General features: G+C 45.8%; 1 protein-coding gene across 2 annotated transcripts in view; it reads left to right on the plus strand.

The window, feature by feature from the left end:
• Positions 1–21,175, plus strand: part of LOC115408177 (vitamin D3 receptor A) — a 93,585-nt gene extending 72,410 nt beyond the window's left edge. The window contains exons 10-11 of one of the 2 annotated variants that reach the window (XR_003933741.1): positions 2,024–3,184; positions 21,146–21,175. Coding sequence is in view for 1 of the 2 variants with exons in the window: in XM_030118790.1 (XP_029974650.1) it covers positions 2,024–2,277 (254 nt within the window). In the remaining variant the exon portion in view is untranslated. Of the gene's footprint in view, positions 1–2,023; positions 9,817–21,145 lie in introns of those variants that run through there. The other variant, XM_030118790.1, reaches the window with a different exon arrangement.
• Positions 21,176–21,545: the final 370 nt, after the last annotated feature.

A 21,545-nucleotide genomic window follows, 5' to 3' on the forward strand; every position in this document is an offset into this window, starting at 1 on the left:
CAGCAGCAAGGACACGTAAAGACAGGAGGGAAAACATCTCGGACGTCTCCGGTTGGACCTTGGGTTTTGTAGAGCGTTATCTCTTCAGCAAGTGCAGCGAGTGAAGCGGGAGACCTTGTTCCCTCGTTCTCAAGTCACGTCAAGGACTCGGCTCTCACAGCTTTCTGCTGAGAATCTGTTGAAAGACAACAGCAATGAAAACTCAAGCAGGTTGTTCAGAAATCCACGGGTCACATCAAGTTTTAAAAATGGTGTTCGTAGGAGTGAGTGGAGGGTGCTGTCTGCAGGGTGAGCTGGAGCGATAGCAGCAAGGTCGCCGAGGAGGCGAGGAATGAGGAGACCGCCCGGGTCCTGGAACTCTACAGCTCAGATGCTAGGCGTCAGTGCAGATGCCTGAAGTGGTCCTGACAGGGGCGGAGCAGGGGTCCCAGCCCAGGGGGGGGCGAAGCAATTCTCTATGGGCCCTTGTGGCCTAAACATCCCCATTAAAACATTAAAAAAAAAAGAAAAAAAAATGCTGCAGATAATGTAATGTGCAATGTACGTAATGTACTACACTGTCTGGTTCAGACACACCTCTTTCTTTTAGCTTTTAACATTTTCAACAATTTGTATTAATATTTTTATAAAAAAATTGATTTTTTTCTCAATAGCTCCCAGGTTATTTGACCTATTGACTCCAAATCACTTGTGAATCACATTACTATAGTGTCTCTTTTAGACACACCTCTTTGTTTTCGCTTTAAATATTGCACAAAAAAAAAAAAAAATTGTATGTGTGTGTGTGTATATATATGTGTATATATATATATATATATATATATATATATATATATATATATATATATATATATATATATATATTAATATTTGTAAGAGAAATGCAGTATTTGAGCTCAGTATCTCCCAGTTCATTTAACCTATTGACTGGACTGAAAAGCAGCATTATCACAAGCTTTCCTTAATTTACTTTGTTGTTCAGTTTAGTTTTTTGTCAACATTATTCATGCGTCTTCTATTAATTATGAATAAGGCTGTGATCAATGTTTGTTTTGCAATCCTCTCGGTTTCGCTTTTACCGTAATGTGTAAAATATGTGCGCACCGCTAATATAATGTGTCGGCTCACTTGACTGTTTGTCAGAGCGCCGGCTGGCTTGACCGCAGTGAACTCGGCAAGCGACACGTGAAACGAGAGGATTACAGGCTGCAGCTCCGGGAAAACTAAACAACAGACAACATGGGCAGAGCGTTTTTTTCATTTTTATTTTTTAAACAACTTCATCCTTAAAACGCGACTGTTATAGAGTCCAGCTTTCCTTCCTTACCATTTTCTTCAGCAAAACTTTTTTTTTCCCCTCCCTTCATGATGGGCCCCCACGCAGCAGTGGGCCCGGGGCAGCCGCCCCCTCCGCCCCCTCCGCCCCCCCTCCCACCTGCTCCGCTATTGGGTCCTGATGGTTCCTACAGGTTTTAATCTGCAGCATAAAATGTGTCACTGAAGTGAACTGCTGTCATAAAACCGTCTGGGACTTCCCGCCTTATTGTGTCCAAGAAGAAATGATTCATTAAAACTTTCTGAAGCAGGAACTATTAGCATTTGAATGTTATTGATCCTTGAACCACTCTTCAAACTCCTCACCTGAACCGTCCTCAGAGGTTCATGTGAGACGGTGTGAAGAATGCGGTGAGGAGAACACTGAGGTTTTGTCTTCCAATCTTCCTTTGAGTCGAAGCGAAAGTTGAAACTCCTGCTGGAGTTCTGCTGTTTCCACCTCTGCCTGTGAGAAAAGCAGTAAAACTTCAAAATATCTTTGATTTCAGCTCAGAAACTTCATGTTCCAACCTGAAAAGCTGATTTATTAATAAAAAAAAAAAAAAAGAGCTTTGCGATCCAGTGAATAATTCATGTGAAGCCAGTGAATGTGTTAATGTGCAGAAAAGCAGGAGGCTCTGCTGGCTGCGATGTTCTGACAGAACGGAGCGTTCTCACTCACCCTCTCCCCCCTCCCCCTCCCCGGCAGACCGCCCGGGCGTCCAGGACCACGCCCGCATCGAGCAGCTCCAGGACCGCCTGTCGGAGGCGCTGCAGGCCTACATCCGGGTCAACCACCCGGGCGGGCGGCTGCTCTACGCCAAGATGATCCAGAAGCTGGCCGACCTGCGCAGCCTGAACGAGGAGCACTCCAAGCAGTACCGCTCGCTGTCCTTCCAGCCGGAGCACAGCATGCAGCTCACCCCGCTGGTGCTGGAGGTGTTCGGCAGCGAGGTGTCATAGCAGGGGGGGAGGAGGCGCCCGGGCGCCGCAGGAGGACCCGCCCGCCCGCAGAGAACCCCCGACGCCACCCGGGAGGAAGACGGGAGGTCCTCCTCCTCCTCCTCCTCCTGAGCTCAAACACAAGACTGGACCTCTGGATTTACACTTTCTCTGCATCACCAGATTCTGGTTCCATTTTTATTTTTGGATCGGCATTACCTGTCATCACATGGTGCAGAAAAAACAAAACAGACTCACCACCATCCTCCAGATTCTCCCCCAGGAAGCCTCCAAACATCTTCTCTCATCGCCATTTTTCTCCCTGGAAAGTATGAGAACTCCTGCCATTGTCCCCCCCCCCCCCCTCGGTGGATCCCTTCTCGCTCATCGCTCCGTGTTTCTCCACATCGCCATGAAAAACAGGAGCAGACACACAGGTTTACATCTTCTACAGCCTCTGGAGTCTCTCCAGCACCGGTTTACAGTCAACAGATCACACATCCCAGCTTTGCAGCGGTTTGACGGGACACGAGAGTGGAGCAGGAGTGTGTGCGTGCGTGTGTGCGTGAATTTGTGTGTGTGTGTGTGAGTGTGTGTGTGTGTGTCCTGCCGATCCCGGTTTATCTGTGTTAGGTGTCGGATAGTGACGGAGTGGCGTTTTGGGAACGTTGGGATGTGGAGGAGGTGCTACAGCTGGAATTCCCACAGTTCGCTCGACAAAAGGGATTTTCACAAAAACAAGAATGTATGTATAATGCTATATAAATATAAATAATACGTATAAGCTGATAGATATATGGATATATATACACACACAGTATATATATATATATAGATATATATATTTAAGAGAGCAAGACATGGTTGCTTCCATGGAAGCAAATAGCTGAGTGTTGTATAATGTAGAGGATCTGAAGGCCCCTCCTCAGTTGTATGTGTGCGAGTGTGTGTTTGTGTGTGTGTGTGTGTCCCGTTATAAAAGACACACAGAGAAGCGTGCGAGGAGGCCTTGTATTTTTTGCGACATGTGTACAGTGTGTTGAGAGTATGGATGGACCACAAGGGGGTGTGTGTTCAGGCTCTGACCGGGGGTCTCTTCTCTGTCGGCTTCATGTTTTTTGGACCTGTGAAGTTTATCGAGTGACACACACACACACACACACACACCCACACACAACTTCATGTTCTGTGGATAGTAATTATCCCCAAAAAAGAAAAAGAAAAGAAAAAAAAAACGTCTGGCTGGTTAGATTGCTGCTAAGACAGTTCGCGCCGGAGGCCGGACGGAAGCCGGCCGGCCGCCGGCGGTCGCCTCAGGGAAAAGTTTGTCTGACAATATTGTGTACTCTGTGTTTTGGGTGTGCGTTGCGTAAGCTTACAATCATGAGACAGAGATTGTTTTTTGACGCTCTAGGCATCACTGTGATTTCTAATCATTACTAAATGACAGCATAAGGAAGCTAAACTAGAAACTTTTTAGAAATTACTACAAGATCTTCATTCCTAATCTGATCAATTGAAAACGTGCGTGATTGTACCATCCGGCAGGAGGCCGGTGTTAAAGCCGGACGCCTCTTCTTCTGTGCTCAAACATTGATCCTCATCAGCCTTAAGTTTGGAGTTTTTCAGGTCAAAGTGTGTATTCTACAGACGGTAGCAATATGAATATATATATAGAGAGAAAGAAGAAAAACAGCGAGGCTGTGGCGGTGATGGAATGAAATCCTCCAGACGCTCTAAAAGCAGGGCAGCCATACCAAGCATGAGAAAGAACCTTTTTTTTTTTAATATCGAGAAAACACAAGCCTCACACCTTCTTCTCCTCACATCGATATCATTTCAACACCAGCCACATAAGCGAGGTTTAGGATGTTCATTTCCGACATCACTACATATCATATATCTTCTCACCGTTTCTGTTGACATGGTGCATGCTCACCCCCTCCCCCTCTCACGCAGGCCTGGATCACCCCCTTGTGGACAAACTTTGTAAATACCACTTGCTAAGTCTGTACATAGTTAGAGATTAATGTAGGTAAAAATACTAAGAAGATTCAACTGTTGACGGCAACATGCTCTGGAAATACGATGCTATATGCAATTAGGAGACGAACTCTTATGTTGTAGTTAACCGGAGTGGACAGAGGGGGCGCCGCTGGCGGAGGCACCGAGCCGACTGAGGGGGTCGTAGCGTTTCGGTCAGAAACCCACCGACTTTGGCCATTTTCACTCATATTGGTACTTCGCCCCGACATTTTTAGGAACAGTAATCTGAGGCTAAATTAGCAAGAGAAGCATTCAGAGTTCAGACGGACGTTAATGCAGTATGGAGAAGGTCGTGTTCGACGGATCTGTGGACGAGTTTAAGACACCTCTTATCTTAGAATATATAAGACGTCTGCAGTCAGTGGCTGCTTTGTTTATTTAAAAAAAACTAGAAAAACCCAACATTAACCTGATTTATTTTTTTGTTTTTTGGAGGGACGTGTGTTTTAATGAAAGCACTAAAGACAAAGTTCGGTTTTAAACTGAACATTTTAAAGCACGGCGCTGATGCTGCATGTGATTTGACACCTGCCTCACTGTGGCTGTGACGGTGCATTTGTGGGATGAGCAGTGGAGAGAAGCCTCTGGGTTACAGCGTCTCACTACGCTCATCCCCCAAATGCCACGTTGCTTACAAATCTGGCAGAGTTAAAGAAAAAAAAGGGAATTATGAAGCCCATTTCAAAATAAAAATGATTGGATAATGACGTTCAAATGGCAACAAATCCAAATGCTCCCCTTATTTTGTGCAAATCAATACGTTCTTTAAAGCGAACACACAACAAAAAGAGATTTTAATGATAAGCACAGTTATTTCAAGCGTCTGCCTCTTCATGTTCTCTCAAACTCAAAGTGAGAACAGCTCATAAAAATGTCAAAGAAATAAAAAGTTAAACCGACGAGCCGATCAGAAACAGAGGATCAAACCAATTCGATCATGAGCAGCAAAAACTGGTCTTTCAGGCACTTTACGGCCCTGCGAGCGTTCGGCAGGCGGATGTTGTTTCTCCCGTTTGAATCCTCCCAGCCTTACGGGAAAATGTTGATATTATTGATATTTAAGACGCTGAAGAAGTGAAGATTTACGGGTCGAGAATGAATGTAACTGTGAATCTATTAGAACTGCTCAGGAATATTCCCCCCTCCTCCCCTTTACAAATATTTTATACTTAAAAATGCTTATTTAAAACAGATTAGCTTTACATTTATAGATATTTAAAAGAAAAAAAACTTGAGCAAGGTACAAATTTTTGACAAAAAAAAAAGCACTTTCAACATTTTTTCGCTTGTCTTCTTTTCATTCACGTCAGTTTTTACGGCCGAGGTCGTAAAAACTGACGTGAATGAAATGAAGAGAAGCGGAACGCTGTTTCGATCAAACTCCAAACTGCAGGAGTGAGTAGAACAGATTCCCTCCAGAGACGCGTCGGGACGTGAAGACTGAACGTTCCCGGAGCGCCGCCGTCAGTTTGACCTTTGTGCGGCTCGGCCTCGACCCCGGCGTCCCGTCCGTCCCCTCCAGGCTTATGGATGTATGTCTTTTCTCTCTCTGAAGTCAATCGATAAGCTTTTGACAATTATACAGTATATCCATAATATTTTCATTTTTTGGTGAACATAAGATTTGTTTCCCCCCCCTCTCTCTCTCTCTCTCTCTCTCTCTCTCTCTCTCTCTCTCTCTCTCTCTCTCTCTCTCTCTCTCTCTCCTGTCCTGTTTTCTTTAGTTTATTTTTTTTTTCCAATAGCGTGTCAGTTTGCTGTCTCGCCGGCGCTTGGCTTTGCTGCGCTGGAGCGTCGTGTTTTATTTCTTTCTTTTTCTTTCTGTATTTTTGTTTTTCCCGAGCATGTAAACACGCTTGCTCGCCGCCGCTCTTCGGACTTTCAAGCAGAAACCCCCCAAAGGGCCTTTCTGACGAACACTGTGGCCTCGCTTGGACGAAACGCGGCGGGGCGGAAAAGACTCTTCTCCTTTTTCTTTCTTTTTTTCTTTCTTTCCCAGACGCAGGATGTCAAACACACTCAAGTGATCAGAAACTTTTACACTGCCTCAAGTGACTGACAGAGGATTTTTAGCCAGTGGCGAGCTGTCGCAGCAGCGCGGTGGGCGTGGCTCTTCGTCCGTCGCCGCCGCCGCCATCGAACCGTCAGTCAGTCTGCGGCAGGATCTTTACTCTTCATAGCTTTAACTCAGCAGCCGCTCCAGCTCTGCTTCGGACTAAAAAACACAGAAACAAACAAACGGACAGACTGGCGCACCAAGGGCTGATGGGAGTCTGAGAGGGGGGGTGGGGGGAGGGGGGGGGTCTCTCGTGCTAAGGGACACGTCACTTCAATGTGAAAGCGCCGAAGCGGGACGGGGACCTCGGGGGAAGGCAGCGACGCCTCTGAAACCCAAAGCGAGACATTTGTGCGATTCTCACCGCTCTCCTGTCGTCCCGCCGCCGCCGCCGCTCTTCTCGTTTCCGGATAACGCTCATCTGTTACAGGACTCTTTCTTTTGTAACGTCATCGTCTGACATCCTCTGCTTCAGAAGGGATGCGGGGGTGGAGGGGGGCGGAGGGGCGGGGGGGGGGCAGCAGAAGGCGTAACGACGGAGCCCCTCCCCTCCCTGAAGCCCCGCCCACCCCCACCCACTCATCGGCAGCAGCTCCACCTCAGTAGCCTTACTTACAGAACCTCGCTCAGCTGGAAGACATTTCCACAGATACCTCAGTCACTCACAGGACGACTTCACAACAGCCTTTAAGGGACGCAGACACACACACACACACACACACACACACACACACACACACACACACACACACACACACACACACACACACTACAACTCTCCTCAGCAACCTCTGCAGTGTTTCAGTTCACGTTCAGTATACAGTCATATTAAGCGGACGGCGGTGGAGTCGAGGCGCCGTTAGCTCCATCGCCGTCGCCGTTGCCGTGCCGACCGGTCAGTATCCCAGCGGATCCCAATGTTTCCCAAATATTAACCTCCGTTTCGCCGCTTCACTCACCTCATCTCCCGCCTGGTTTCCCAGACGACGCGCCGCGTTCAACCAAACATACTACCTCTCCCTTCTGCACATATATAAATCTATTTTTTTGTTGCAGCCTGATTGTGTTTTAATATAAAGCATCCATTTTTATTTTAACACTAATTCAGAAGGGTTTTTGTCGATATGTACAGTATATTCCTTTTTATCTCTTTTCAGATGCTGGATGATTTCTTCTTTTCTTTTTTACCTCAGATCTCTCGTGTAAGCCTACAGATCTTAAGGCGGTTCAGTCCGGGCCTCTCCGGTCCCGCTCGCTCACCGAGCCGTGGGAATTCTAAACACTGTGGATTCAAGGCTGCGGTCACACGGCGGCGAAAGTCACACCGGCAGATTAAAAGCAGTTAAAGGAGAATTTCAGTGTGGTTCAGAATTTGAAGGAAGAGTTAGACAAGATCGTTTTATTCAAGCTCTTTCCCCAATCTCATTTTTTATTTTAATTTTTTTCTTTATCTTACCTTTTTCTCTTTTATTTTAATTTTCTCCTGATTATTCCATTCTTTGTTTTCTTCCTCCTTTTATTTTCTTCCTTTATTTTATTCAGACTTTTCAGTGTGAGCTTTTTATTTGATCGGGGGGCTTTTATTGTGAAGGAGTGCGGCCGTGTTGAACGATGACAATTTGAATCTGATTCAGAGCAGAAACACGAGCTGTTCGGCGCCGCCGCACTTCTTGACAATACAGCCGAGAGTCTTCCCGCCGTGTGACGGCGGCGTTGAACCGCAGCGACCGGAGGTCAGCCTGGAGACCGGGGGTCAGCCTGGAGACCGGGGGTCAGCCTGGAGACCGGGGGTCAGCCTGGAGACCGGGTCCCGGTCGGGGACGCTGCTTTTAAACTACTCAGATGCTACTAAACGGACGTGTGTTTGTCTCGGCGGAGCGAAGCAGCAGACGTTTCTCTTTAATCGTGTTGTTTTCTGTAACCGTTCTACTGCCGACTCGGTGCCACAGTTTGAAAAACAAACCTCTCAGTGCAGCTTTCACCGATCTGGGATGAAGGTCGACTCTTCTAACATCCAAAAATGCAACATTTCACCTTTCCGGAGACGTCTCAGAACATTGGGATCCCCGTTTAGATTTCGCCGTACCGATGGTGTCTCCTGTTTCTTCTTCACTCTCTTTCTGTTCGTCCGAGCGGCGAGTCGAGGCTCAGCGCTCCGCCGCCTCCTTCTGCTAAATCTCTCGCTCAGCTTTCGACGGACAAGGGTCTCCACTGTGGAGGAGACACAACAGCAACACAAAGAGACACAACACAAATCCAAAAGACACACTAATAACACAAAGAGACGACACAAATGCTAGAAGACACGACAGCGAGCAGCCGGCGGCCCTGCAGACTGAATGGACTCGGTGGAGCAGGACTGCCGTTCGGCTCTGGACCGATCGCGCCAACGTCACCTCCAGACCTGACACCTACACGCTTCTGTTGTGGCTTTGACGCCGTGGTGACCCTTCCGGGCTTCTGTAGCTTCAAATAAGCCTTTTCAAAATAAAAGCTGTGAGCGTCGCGCCGATCGCAGCAGCTCGGCCATTCAGCTTCTAACGCCGCTTCATGTAATCCGCTCACACGCCACAGGACAGGAAGTCGGTCCGTCGCTCTGATCGCATTTCTCTGCTACCTCTTTAAAGACATGCTTGCTCATACACACACACACGCGCACTTAGAACCACACACACACACAAACACACACACACTCTCAGCCAGACAAACAGGCACCCTTGTGTGCACTTCTCTCTCCCTCACCAGCAGTTTTTTGCCAATGATGCACTTGTGTTTTTGTGTCTCAATGCTCTGCAAAATGTGTGACGTCAAAAACGATCTGTCATCTTTCTGTTTTCTTCTTTTTCTTTCTCGTTTGTCTTTTTCTTTCTTTCTTTCTTTCTTTCTTTTTTTTCCCACCCTCTAATCTCGATAGCCAGACCTGGATTAGCCAGGTCATCTAGAAACAAACAGATTTTTAATTCATCCAGTTACATTTAGAAAAAAGTTTCATGTCTTGTAAAGAAAGGAGAAAAAAAAAAAAGCTAAAATAACATAAATGCACATATTGCTCAGCTCAGTTGTACCTTGGTGTGCCTAGAACCCACAGCCTTATTTTGGGACAATATCAGGGGTTTTAAACCAGAATACAGGACGATCTGTATACCACAGTTCCTTGGAGTTTCAGTAGCTGTTCTCTTGATTTTATAATTTTGATTTTCGTGGTCGTGTCCTCTTTGTTGATCTGAAGCTAACTGTAGCTCGCTTGTGGGAGCGTTTCTGCTGGTTGTGCTTAATTTACTTTTATTTATTCTCCCCCGTTTTAAGTCCTTCTATTATAATCTAGCAAAATCCAATGAAATTGTTTTTAATTTAATTTAATTTAATTTAAGATTTGAGAATGTCCAGCAGACCGTGACTCCCGCAGCTTCCCCTCCTCTTCCTCCTCCTCATCATCATCAAAACCTAAAGATTGTTTTTAAAAAAAGAAAATGAAGAGTTGATTATCAACCGAGTCCCAAGATAAGTAGTGTTTCCTCCGTCACGCGCACACCGCCATGCAGTAAACTCACCAGACCTCAGAGCAGAAACTCCCACAAAACCAACTGAAAAGGAAACTAGTTTAAACAAACACAACGTCTCTCTTCGCCTCTTCGTTTTTCTTTTCTTTGTGTTTTATTTTCTTTTCTTTCCGTTCTTTTCTTTTTTGAAGTTGATCCATTGTACTTTGATTACATGCATTGTATGTAGTTAAAAAAAATACTGATAATGTTTTTGGGGAAATCACAAATAAAACAGCTGTACATAATGATGCAAAACACCGCTGGAGTCCCGCCGTGCTTCTGTTGACACTTTCACCTGTTTCACTTCCAGTGACGCCGGTAATCGACTGGAGCAGCATTTTCATGATTTTACAGAACTTATTTTACAATTTGCTGGTTATTTTATCAACATAGCGTTTCAAAAAATATGTTAAAAATGTTAAAAACTGGAGCCGATATTGGAACAATACATAAACAACAAGATGAGGGGATGTGATCAGTAAGACATACTAAAAACTAAAATAACAGTGACATGAATACGTGAAGAAGATGAAACATTCCTACATGATGTTAGTGATTCTGTTCTGGCTGCACAGAGTGAATTAATAGATGTTAAAATGCGATTTTAGACAGACGGCTTCTTTCTCACATGAGCGTAAATAATCAATCGGTTATGGCTGTAAATATGTGTTTGTGGTTGTGGGGCGTGGCAGAGAGAGGAGGAGCAGGAGCAGGATGGGGGGAAGATTGATCTCAGGTGTGAGTAGTTAATCCCCCGCCTGCCTCTCCCAGGAGGGAGAACCAGAGGAGAACCAGAGGAGAACCCAGAGAGAGGCTCATGAGGCGCCTCAGTCTGCAGAGTTTTTTACTGTCGGGCGGTCCGGGGTTTTGGTTTCTGATGTCGAGGCTCTCCAGGCAGCAGGCTGTTTTATTTTGTGTTTTGGATTTAGAATAGAAGAATGGAAACTGTGGCAAAGCTGGCGTCGTACCTGCAGCCGAACCTGCGACAGCCTGTCACTTTTTCACAGCCTGAACTCATCTAAAGCTACTGTGATGCAGTTTTTATTATTTTCATAAAAATAAAAGTAATTGTGATCAAAACTTTAAAAGATATAATTTATACACGCAAGTCTGATCACGTCTCTGTATTTGGCAAAGTAATATTTTGAGAAGACTAATAATAATAACACATTTTTGTTATGTTTCAGATTTTAAACTAAAATCTGTAAGTATAAAAGAAATAGTTTTATTAAACCTTGTTGGACCTCCAGTTGATAGAATTTACATTCAACCTAAAAAAAATCCATTTATTTCTGTTATTGTGCAGGTTCTGCAGAAGCTGAGCCAGTCGGTCATGTTCAGCACTGTCGTTATGTCAGGTCTGCATGTTCTCCCTGTGCAGGGTTCCAGGTACGCCCTCCTCCTCACACACCTCAGACTCAGACCCGGGATGCTCCAAGAACACTTCAGCTCAAACTTTTCTTTTTCACAATCAAAAACTGGTTTTTGCATTGATTTCCAGCCGATTATATTTTAAAGTTACCCCAAACACTTTCTGTTCTAATGTTTCAAATTTCCGTCAGTTTTGTTTGTTAAAGAAATATCTGAGAAATTTGAATCAAAGACAGGATTGACAGAAAAGGACACAACAAGAAAATTATTGAGATGTATAAACAGATGGTTGATTTTTGATTTAAATTTGAACCAAGCATGTAAAATGCGTCATTTGGAGACTTTTTACCTGAAAAATGATGGATCTTCATAATATCAGGTCCCAACATGCTTTGAGAGGGTAAATCCTCTTTCTACAAAAAAGTGCCATTAAAAACAGACTCCGCTGAGTTTGAACATATTAAATTAAATTAATGGGAACTAATGTGAATAAATGTCGAAGAAAATCACACAGTTATTCAAGCAATGACAAGTTGTTAGTTTTTTCTGATGTAATGTCTGTTTTCATTCCTCTAGAGAAGAGTCACTTCAGACTGTTTTCCTCTCGGGGAAAGAAGCTCTCACCTGCCGTCACTAGGTGGCGCCATCAAACTGCTGTAGCATGTGAAGCAGAGTTTAGGGTGTGTGTGTGTGTGTGTGTGTGTGTGTGTGTGTGTGTTTCCTGAGCAGACATCAAACTTCAACCACATCTCAAGTCAGCTAAATGAAACTGTGTCTTCATCTTCAGTAAGTTTTCAGTCAAACGTCTAAAGAGAAGAAAAAGGTCAAAGTTGACGGAGCTCCTCTGATCTCTGTCTCCCTCATGAAGCCTGGTGTTTTCTCTGGTCGAGGATTCGGACGTTTTGTCTGAACACACACAGCTGAGCTGCTCCTCTCACTGACCTTTGACCTCTGTGGCAGTGGATTTCTTCAGCTCGTCCGTCTGATTAAAGGAGTGAAGCAGAAACGGAATGAAGCTGAAGAGTTGGAGGAGCAGGAATCGTTCAAACCAGTCAGTGTTTCACTCAGCTCCACCCGGTCGGACCGGCGTGACGTTAACGGCAAGGAAACCTCGACTGCTGTGACTTTAACCTGAGTTTAGAGGCCAAATTTGAGAAATTCTGGGTTTATGTGACCCTGAAAATTAAAGTTATGCTTTAATAATGTAGATTATCATCATTTATTTTACCTGGATCCTCAGTGAACAACAAAAGCTTTTTCTCTCAGATTAAGAAGTGATTCTTGAATTCCTAATATAACCGAATAAATCTAAAAATACTGTTAAGATCGCCTCACATTTAGAGAGATTATGAACCCTTCACATGCAGTATTTTCCATTTCATACATCAGATTTTTTCATGGTAGTTGTTCTGGTTAGAGCTGTTTATCCCATCCTTGACCACTAGATGTCGCTGTGCGGCAGCAGAATGATGCTGCAGCACCAAAGGAAAAACCCCTGTTACCACTGAAAACGGAAACATTTTAAAATGTGCAGCAGGGACAGACTTCAGTGTGCGTTAAACTTTTAGGAAAAGAAGAGGAACAGTTATCGAGATGAAGAGAAGACAGTCGATCGCAGGAAAAAAGCGCCAACATGACGTGAAGAACGGTGTTTCTCCCAGCGTAATTACAGCCCGTGTCTGGGAAGCTGCTGTGTGACACACAAAAGGCCTGAACACACACACACACACACACACACACACACACACACACACACACTGGTACTGTTGCTGTGGGGTTCGGAGTCACATCCTGCTCACGGTGAAGGGTTCAGATGTTCATTACTGCTGCAGGCTGGTATGCAGGTGATGGTGAATTAAAACACGCTGCTGAAGCGTGAAAATCCTCTTTCCATGGAAACAGAGAGCAGATCATCTCTCAGAATGATGTTTTTACAGACTAGCAGTGTCATCCTCGTGCAAACTAATAAAAACGGAGAAAAACTTTCATGAATCTTCACGTAAACAGGGACCTTCACGTAAAACCTGGAAATGCCCTCTGCTGTCATTTCCTGATTCCAGGTTTAACAGATCAGATCTTCTTGGCAGTTTAATAGAACATTTCTTAATATGTTCAGCTTTCCTGGAATTTTCTTCCTCAGTTATGATTCTTTTGGACATAATTTCAAAACTGTCTGTTTTTGTCTTTTCAGTTTGTTTTACTTTGAGATGAATTACTGGCCTCTTTAAAACAGTCTAGAGTTCAAGTGTCTGTTTCTGTGTGTTTGATCAGAGCTCTGTAGCATCTGGCAATTATTTTATATGTTCAACTCTTCAAAGTGGGAGGATCTAAAAACACAGTCCTGAAGCATGATGGTGCCTCCGCCGTGCTTTACCACAGTGTGTATTCCTTTCTGCTCATGAGTTTCTGACTCATTTAAAGATATAAGACAGTCTTCCAGAAAGGCTGCAGCTCATCTCACACACAGTTCTGAGCAGTTCTGTCAGTGGTGGAGCAGCTTCCTGGAGGTTGAGTGTTTGGCGGGCGGGACAGGGCCAAAGCAGCGCTGACGTTCTGGTAAAGAGTTCTGGCCCGTCTGACGTCTTCCTCATGGTTTTCAACGCTCTTCACACATCCACTCGCTTCTGAGCTCCACCAAGTAAAGAGTGTAAGAAATGAGCTTTCAGCATGTGCCTGGTGGGACTCCTCATCCAGCAGCTCCAGAGCGACTGACGTCATGTTGGCCTGGCGGACGCTGCGTTCAGGAGGCGCAGGACTCTCAAGACGACGTTTCAGCCTCGACTTGTGCGACATGCATTCAGTCAAATCTCATGTGATCTTTTTGCAAATTGCTGCTAATTGTTGGTAGTTTTCACCCAGTATAGAGCTTCAAACTGTCTCCATCACAGAACAGCTGTCCAGCATGAATCGAATCAACAGTGATGCAGGTTTTGACCTTTAGACACAAACTGGACCAACCAGCAAAACCAAACCTGAGGACGAGCTGGGCCTGGTTTCTGAGTCCGGCCCCAGAAGGGAGTCTCCTCCGGTGTTTCTGACTCGGCTCATTTTCGCACGGCGCTGTGCAGCTTCCCCCTCCGGAGCGAGCGCCGCACCGAATTGAATTCTTGTGTCTCCGGCCAAGTGTCCGACATCCGCAGCTGTTGCAGCAGACAAATGTGGAAGAGCTTGAGTCTCTCGGTATTACTTTTATATTTATGCTTCCAGTTTCTCACAGTTAATCAGGCCTGAACTCACACAGCCTGTCATCTTTGCACAATAAATGTAAAATAGTGCAACACGGAGAAACCGCCCAAATCCACTCACGCACAGCTCCTCTCAGCGAGCGACTCCCACTCCTTCTTCATGCATCACTGAATATTGTCTCAACCACACATCTATTCGCCTGCATGTCTGATGCAACCGCTGCTCAGAACTGGCATTTACTGAGTGTTTTCAATTTGTCAGCCTTTCTTCGTCTGTGTGTGACCCTCACTGCTCTTTACTTGTGGCTTTTTCAGTTGTCTGTCTTGATCCAATCCAGAAAAATATTTCCTTCAACCCAGTTAGAGTTTTGTGGCCGATCGGACGTGTCCGTCATATTTAGAGAATCACATGAGCCCCGACCTGAGGAAGTGATTCACTGCCATCACGGCCTGTTTATAAACCCGATTAGAGGAGGATTGGAGAGCAGCATGTGGTTTAATTATGCCGTTTTCATGTGTTTCAGGCATTCCGGAGGTTTCAAACAGGTTCAGCGAATCAGAGGATCAATAACAAGCTTCGGCTCTCCGGTAACACTCTGAAACAGCTGTCATCAGATGTTTGGCGGCTTTTTTCACTGTTTAACATGTAAATCAGTAACTCAGGCTCCTTTTACAATATATTCAAGTGAAAACAGAAAACTTGAGTTGTGCTTTGCAAGAATGAAGCTTTTCTGAAGGGAAACTGCTCCAGCGATGGATTCTCCCTGCTGCCTGATCGGCTCTTTGACAAGACGAATGGCTGAAGGTGACTCTACTGCGTCTCACCAGCCCTGATCTCAGGTCTAAACGTTCTGGATGTGAGCCTGAAGGTCTCGGGGCTTCACTGCACGGCGGGTTTGGAACCAGCTGATTCGGTTTGATGGAGAGAACTAATAGTGAAAAGGAGAAACCGAGAGGCGAGGAAGAGTGCAGGAATCACAGAGATGTCAGGAGAAAACAGGAGGGTGGGGCGTGTAAAACAAGAAGGATCACGGGGTTTGCAGTGTGTGTGTGTGTGTGTGTGTGTGGGGGGGGGGGGGCGTTGCGGTAACATTGCTGACGCAAATGTGAAACATGCAGAGGAGAGAGGGAGGGATGGAAAGGAATCTCTGGCTGGGATCACCAAACCTCGAGACGAGGTCAGAAAGCCACTGGCGACATGATGAACACACACACACACACACACACACACACACACACACACAGACAGTTCTAATAGCAGTTTAATGGCTGATAATCATCAATGGAGTGTAATGAAGCAGAGAGATGAACCCAAATCTCTCTCTCTCTCTCTCTCTCTCTCTCTCTCTCTCTCTCTCTCTCTCTCTCTCTCACTCACACACCACACACACACACACACACACACACACACACACACACACACACACACACACACACACACACACACACACACACACACACACATTTTGCCTCTGCAAAGAAATCATTCCCCCCTTCTTTTCCCACTGGAACAGCCCTGCTTGTGTGTGTGTGTGTGTGTGTGTGTGTGTGTGTGTGTGTGTGTGTGTGTGTGTGTGCGTGTGTGTGTGTGAGCGTGCGTGCGTGTGAGCGTGCGTGCATGTGTGCGTGCGTGCATGTGTGTGTTTCTGTGTACATTCATTCAGACATTCTCCAGTGTGATTCATGCTTTCTGTTAGAGCGGCGCTGTTTGACAGTTTCTCTACTATTGTGCTGCTTCACATCATCCACACACACACACACACACACACACACACACACACACACACACACACACACACACACACACACACACACCGGGCTTCACGGATGCTCTCTGATAACGTGCGCGCGCGCGCGCGTGTGTGAGTGTGTGTGTGTGTGTGTGCGTGCTCTGGCCAGTGAGAGCGTGGGAATGTGGTGAAGGATTTCTGTGGTATTTTTAATGTTTGTTATTAAATATTACCACAAGGGACCAGGACCAAACCCCAGACACTCCTCCTCCAGCTCTTCCTCGCCCCTCTTTCCCTCCTCTTCCTCCCCCTCCTCCCCCTCCTTAAATAACAATGAAACCAAAAGCGGCTCGGTTTAAATAAATCCGACACTTGAGGACGAGGCCAAACAGCCGAACAGCCGAGCGGCGGAAGGTCTCAGAAGTCAGACGAAGCGAGGCCGGGGTGAGAGGGTGAACCTCCGCCTGGAACCCGAGCGGCAGCGGCGGAGGATCAGCGTCCGTCCTCACGGCGCTGCACTGGACGCTTCAAGGTCCTGTTTACACTGATGAAAACACCGCCACTCCCATGATGCTTTGCTTCGTGGTCATCAGGGGGAGTTTGACATGTTGGTGGAAGAAGGTATCGAATAAATGGAAAACCTCACAGCAAACGAGTCTGAATCTGGAAAAGAAGCACAACACAGAAAACACGTGAGAAGAAGCTTCCAGCTGAGATTCAGACACAGTGGAAACTCACACACACTCTCACACACATACACACTCAGGAGCAACACAATATTCTCAGGTGTTTGTATTTGTATTTGTATTTTATTTATTTGAAAGGGGACAATGCATTTTATAATTAAAGCAAGTGTACAATGTTGTGCACAGATTTTACAAAACACAGGATTGTAGCCAAGGCTAATTTCCACCCTCTGTCCCCCGTTGGGTCGAACCCAGCCAACAACACACCACATTCATTCAGCAACACAACACTCTCCATCCCTTGTTAAAATATGAGAAATCCGATTTAAAATAATTTGCACAAATAGCATTAAGCAGTTTGAAATCACCCTGTGCATTAACTGGTTCCCATGTTTCCTGCTTCCAGAGAGGAGAAGATCATCTGTTTTATTTATGTTCAAACCTTCAGCGGATCATTTTACGTTCCATTTCGGTTTGGTTGTGTTTCATTAAATGTGTCTTGTCTGTTTGTTTTCTTTCGTTTTGGTCACTTAATGTTTCACTTCACTTGTTTCATGTCTAACTTTCATTTTTCACATTTTATTTCCGTTATTCTGTTTCGGTTTTGTCATTTTCACGTTCGTGCTCATGTGAAGCTCATCAGGAAGTCTTCTCATTGATGAAGTTCCTTCCCGGTGAATCGCTCCCGCCGGCAGCGCAGCTAACATCCCATTTGTCTGACTTTGCTGATGAAGGTTTGATTCATCTGCATTGCATCATGGGAGGCGCTCCGAGCTGCGCTCCTGTGAATCACGGTGGGAGTCGGCTGGATGGAGAGAGCAGACGTGAAAACAGACAGTGGGAGGACAGGGGGGAGCCGGAGCGGCGTTCACACTGATAGGAGCGCCGGCCGATCCTCCCGGCTGGGACCCGGGTCCACGGTGTGAGTTTCAAGGGCGGGACGGGAGAGACGGGCTCGTCTTCTCACAGGATCAGAGCTGCTTCAGGCCCGTCCACCCATCAGTGGAGGATCAGCTTCCTGGGATGATTTGGCAGCTGACAGGATGCAGTAGCATCAAACCTTCATCAGTCAGTTGGGTTCTAGGTCCTCACATGTCAGGTAAAACCTGTCCGACTGTGCATGTTCCCTGAAACTTATTCATAATTCAATCACGTTAAAGAATGTGGTTTCATGACATTAACGTTACTGATTTCTTGTGAATATAAAAAAAATGACTCCAGTTGTTTATGTGAATATTCCACAAATGTAGTTTTACAAAACTGAATGGAAAAACTGCCACAACAATGTAGTTTTTTTTCTCCCCCTCATTGTTTGAAGAGCCGCTCTTCTCATCTGCTGCTTCGCTCTCTCGCTTTATCCCCCTCCAGTTCCACGGTTCTGGCACGGCGCTCTGTTATTCTGCGATCGTAAGAAATCTGAGTTCAACTCCTGGGTGGAGCAGAACAGATGGAAAGATTCCTAACATACAGTAAACATTTTTTTCGACTTACCAAATGCAGAACTCATTATTATTTTTTCCCCTCGCCGGAGCGGAGCCCCTCCGTCCGCCACTGCGGCTCTTCAGCAATAAACGACAAACATTCCTGCTGGATGCCACTTTATTCGCTCACATTATTGTTTTTCTTTGATGATCCACCACATATTTCTGTTTTCTGTCTTTTAAGATTCAGTCTGTCAGAGGAAGAGATTTATCCGACTCTGTGGTCTGGTGTGAGAAAAACTTCCAGATTTTAAGCCCCGTTTTCACAGCAACATTGAAAACTTGTCATTTTGCGTTTTTGTTTTAGAAAAGTTTTGCGTTTACATGGTGATGTTTCAAAAACGGCGTCTCTTTGTACAGAAATGGCAGAAATGCTGAAAACATTATAAAATCAGAGAAATTTGCTGTATATTTTTGAAAAACTGAACCCAGCTTGAGGCGATTGATGGTTTTCGGGTTTGATCCTGAAGAGAACCAAACGTCATGTTGAGGAAGGAAAACTCCTTCAAAGTTTGGTGTAAAAGACTTGAATTGAAAGTGTTTTTAATGAAGTTAACCGAGGTCCAGTTGAGCCTGCTGCTCCCTCAGACGTCCGGCTGCTCGGTGGGGGTCGGAGGAGGAAGCGTCCTTCGCTCTGCTCTGGATTCCGGGGGTCTGATTGTGCCCAGGCCCTGCCACACTCACGGCCACGGTATGTTGTTGCTCACATTTTCTTATTTATTCCTTCACTTTTTCCTTGGCTGAGCCGGGAAGGCGGCTGAGCTGAATTAATAGAGCAGTTGAGGATTTGACTTTCTTCTTTCTTTTGATCTGTTTTGACCGAAGGACGTCGTCGAAACGTGACGTGACAGAAAACATGGAAACCTGTCAGAGGCGTGGCTCAAAAACACTCCTAAACAAACCAACGGCATCGTGAACTTTATTGAACCGGCCTGTTTTTCCTTTCTTTTTTTTTTCCTTCATGAATTTAATTTTCAGTAACTTGCACAACACTCTCCCGACCGTCTGATTCCTGAACGCCGTCCAGAGTTTCTGCGGTGCCTCAGCAGATGTTATTTGTATCCTCGCATTGCACCACATGGTTTACTTCCTGTCAAAGGCAGATACGCCGCAGATCAGAGGTCATATAAACAAGGACTTTAAAATACACTGCAGCTATTTTTGTGTAAATATGATGACTTCCAGTTCTTTTCTGTTGTCCAGAAATAAGTGATGGAAATTTCCCGGTGACCCGAGGTAACCTCTGGCACGGCCGGCGTGTTTTTCAACATCGCAGACGGACTTTCTGGGTCGTCCTGTCGTCTGGGATCTGCTCAGCTCTCATTCTTCAGTGTTTACGCCGTGATGTATCTTCACGTTACTCTGAAAAGTGTGTATTTTTCAGGAGTGTGACAAACTTTTGACATGAACTCCTTCAACCCGTCCTCTTTTTCCTTTTTCCGCCCGGCTCCATCGTCTCCCAGCATCCTGCTCTCCTCTGTTCGCTCATTTCTGCCTCCAGACTATCTTTTCCTCCTCTTCATCTTCTCTCTCTTTTTTTTTTTTTTTTTTTCTTTTTTAGAAGCATGTGAGAGCGCAATCACGGAGACTCCAAGCTTTTCCGCACAAGCAGCCAAATTTATCCTGGTGGTTTTCCTCGTGTTTATTTTGGGTTCTCTTGAGGGACGACATATCTGCGGGAAAAGCAAACGGCCCGGAGCGGCTGCCTTCCCCTCCTGGGAGCATCATCCAGGCCCGGTAAAAATAGGAGAGTCCTTTTTTGCTTCATGCATGGAGATGGAATTAAGGATTGAGCGCCTCCCCAGGGTCTCCCGCTAACCCCCCCCCCCCCCCCCACACACACACACACACACCACACACACACACACACACTCTGAAACACGGCAGACATCATTTATTTCTTTGTTTCCTTCTCTATTTTCTCTCTTTCAACACTTTCAGTCTGCTCCTCAGACACAATAGAAAAGGCTCCATCTCTAATATCACTGGAATTTCTTTATTTCTTTGCAATTAGCAGGAAAACATCCGAGCACTGCTTTCCATTAAGACCATTAATCTCTGTCCTCACGTTCAGAAGCGCTCCGTCTCTCTCTCTCCGCTGAACTCCACGGCCGTCACTGGAGGATGTGTGTGTGGGTTGAAGGAATTCTGGCCTCGGAAAAGAAAAAAAAAAGCCCTCCTCCGCTCCAGCTCCTGGGCTTGACCTGTGTTTAACGTGCCGTCTGCTCTGCCCATCGACTACTACAACTGCTGCTGCTGGATTCATCCATCTGAGGCCGGCCGACCCGGGGAGACGGTGGTGGGCGATGCGAATCGTCTCGGAAGCCTTTGGTGCTGCTTTGGTTGGCGTCCGTCAGCGTCTGTCGTCGATACGGCGGAGGCTCCTCCCCGGGAAACCCTCTGACCTTTGATAATTCATTCTTCACCTAAACGCTGCGATGTGAGTTTTCCAGCCAGCGCGGACCGAGCGCCGGCCTCGCCATGAAGCTGTCAGCACGCCGAGAGGGATTTTTACTACTGCGAGTCTCTCACTGGGGAGGTTAAACATCCTGTGTTGATGAAAATCCAGCAGCTGAATATTGAATATTTGAAAGTGTTGAACCCTGAAAGCATCCTTTCACGTGCTCCTGCTCCTTCTTTTAACTGTTCAGCTGGAAGTGTGTCAGCGCTGCAAACACCGCGAAACGCTGGCCTCACACAGTCAGGCAGCTCATAGCACACACATGACTCATGAGGCTTTTCTCAAGCTTTTTATTATAGTAGCAAAATGGCTTGAGCGTGCCTGTGGAGAGCTGTGTGTGTGTGTGTGTGTGTGTGTGTGTGTGTGTGGTGTGTAACGTATTTGTGAGACTCGTTAGAGAGAGTCACGTACAAATTCACGGATTTGTGTGTGTGTGCACGTGTAATCAGTTTGAGCATGCATAACACAATTAATATTTATTTATGAATATAAGAAAAGTTCCTGTGGCCGCAGAGCAAGTGTGCACATACTAAACATGACACACTTCGGCCCTGACAACTTTTTCAAGCAAAAGGAAAACGTCTGGGTGTCCATTTACGTGACAACGGCTCTCAGACCCACTGAAAAACTCATATTGGGAACACAGTTTGGATCCAGGCTGATGTGTGAGGGCCGCAGCTCTGATTGGAACCAGAGACACGGAGAACATAGAACTCTGTTTCTGGGGAACA

This window comes from Salarias fasciatus, chromosome 20 (assembly GCF_902148845.1).
Source record: "Salarias fasciatus chromosome 20, fSalaFa1.1, whole genome shotgun sequence".
NCBI lineage: Eukaryota > Metazoa > Chordata > Actinopteri > Blenniiformes > Blenniidae > Salarias > Salarias fasciatus.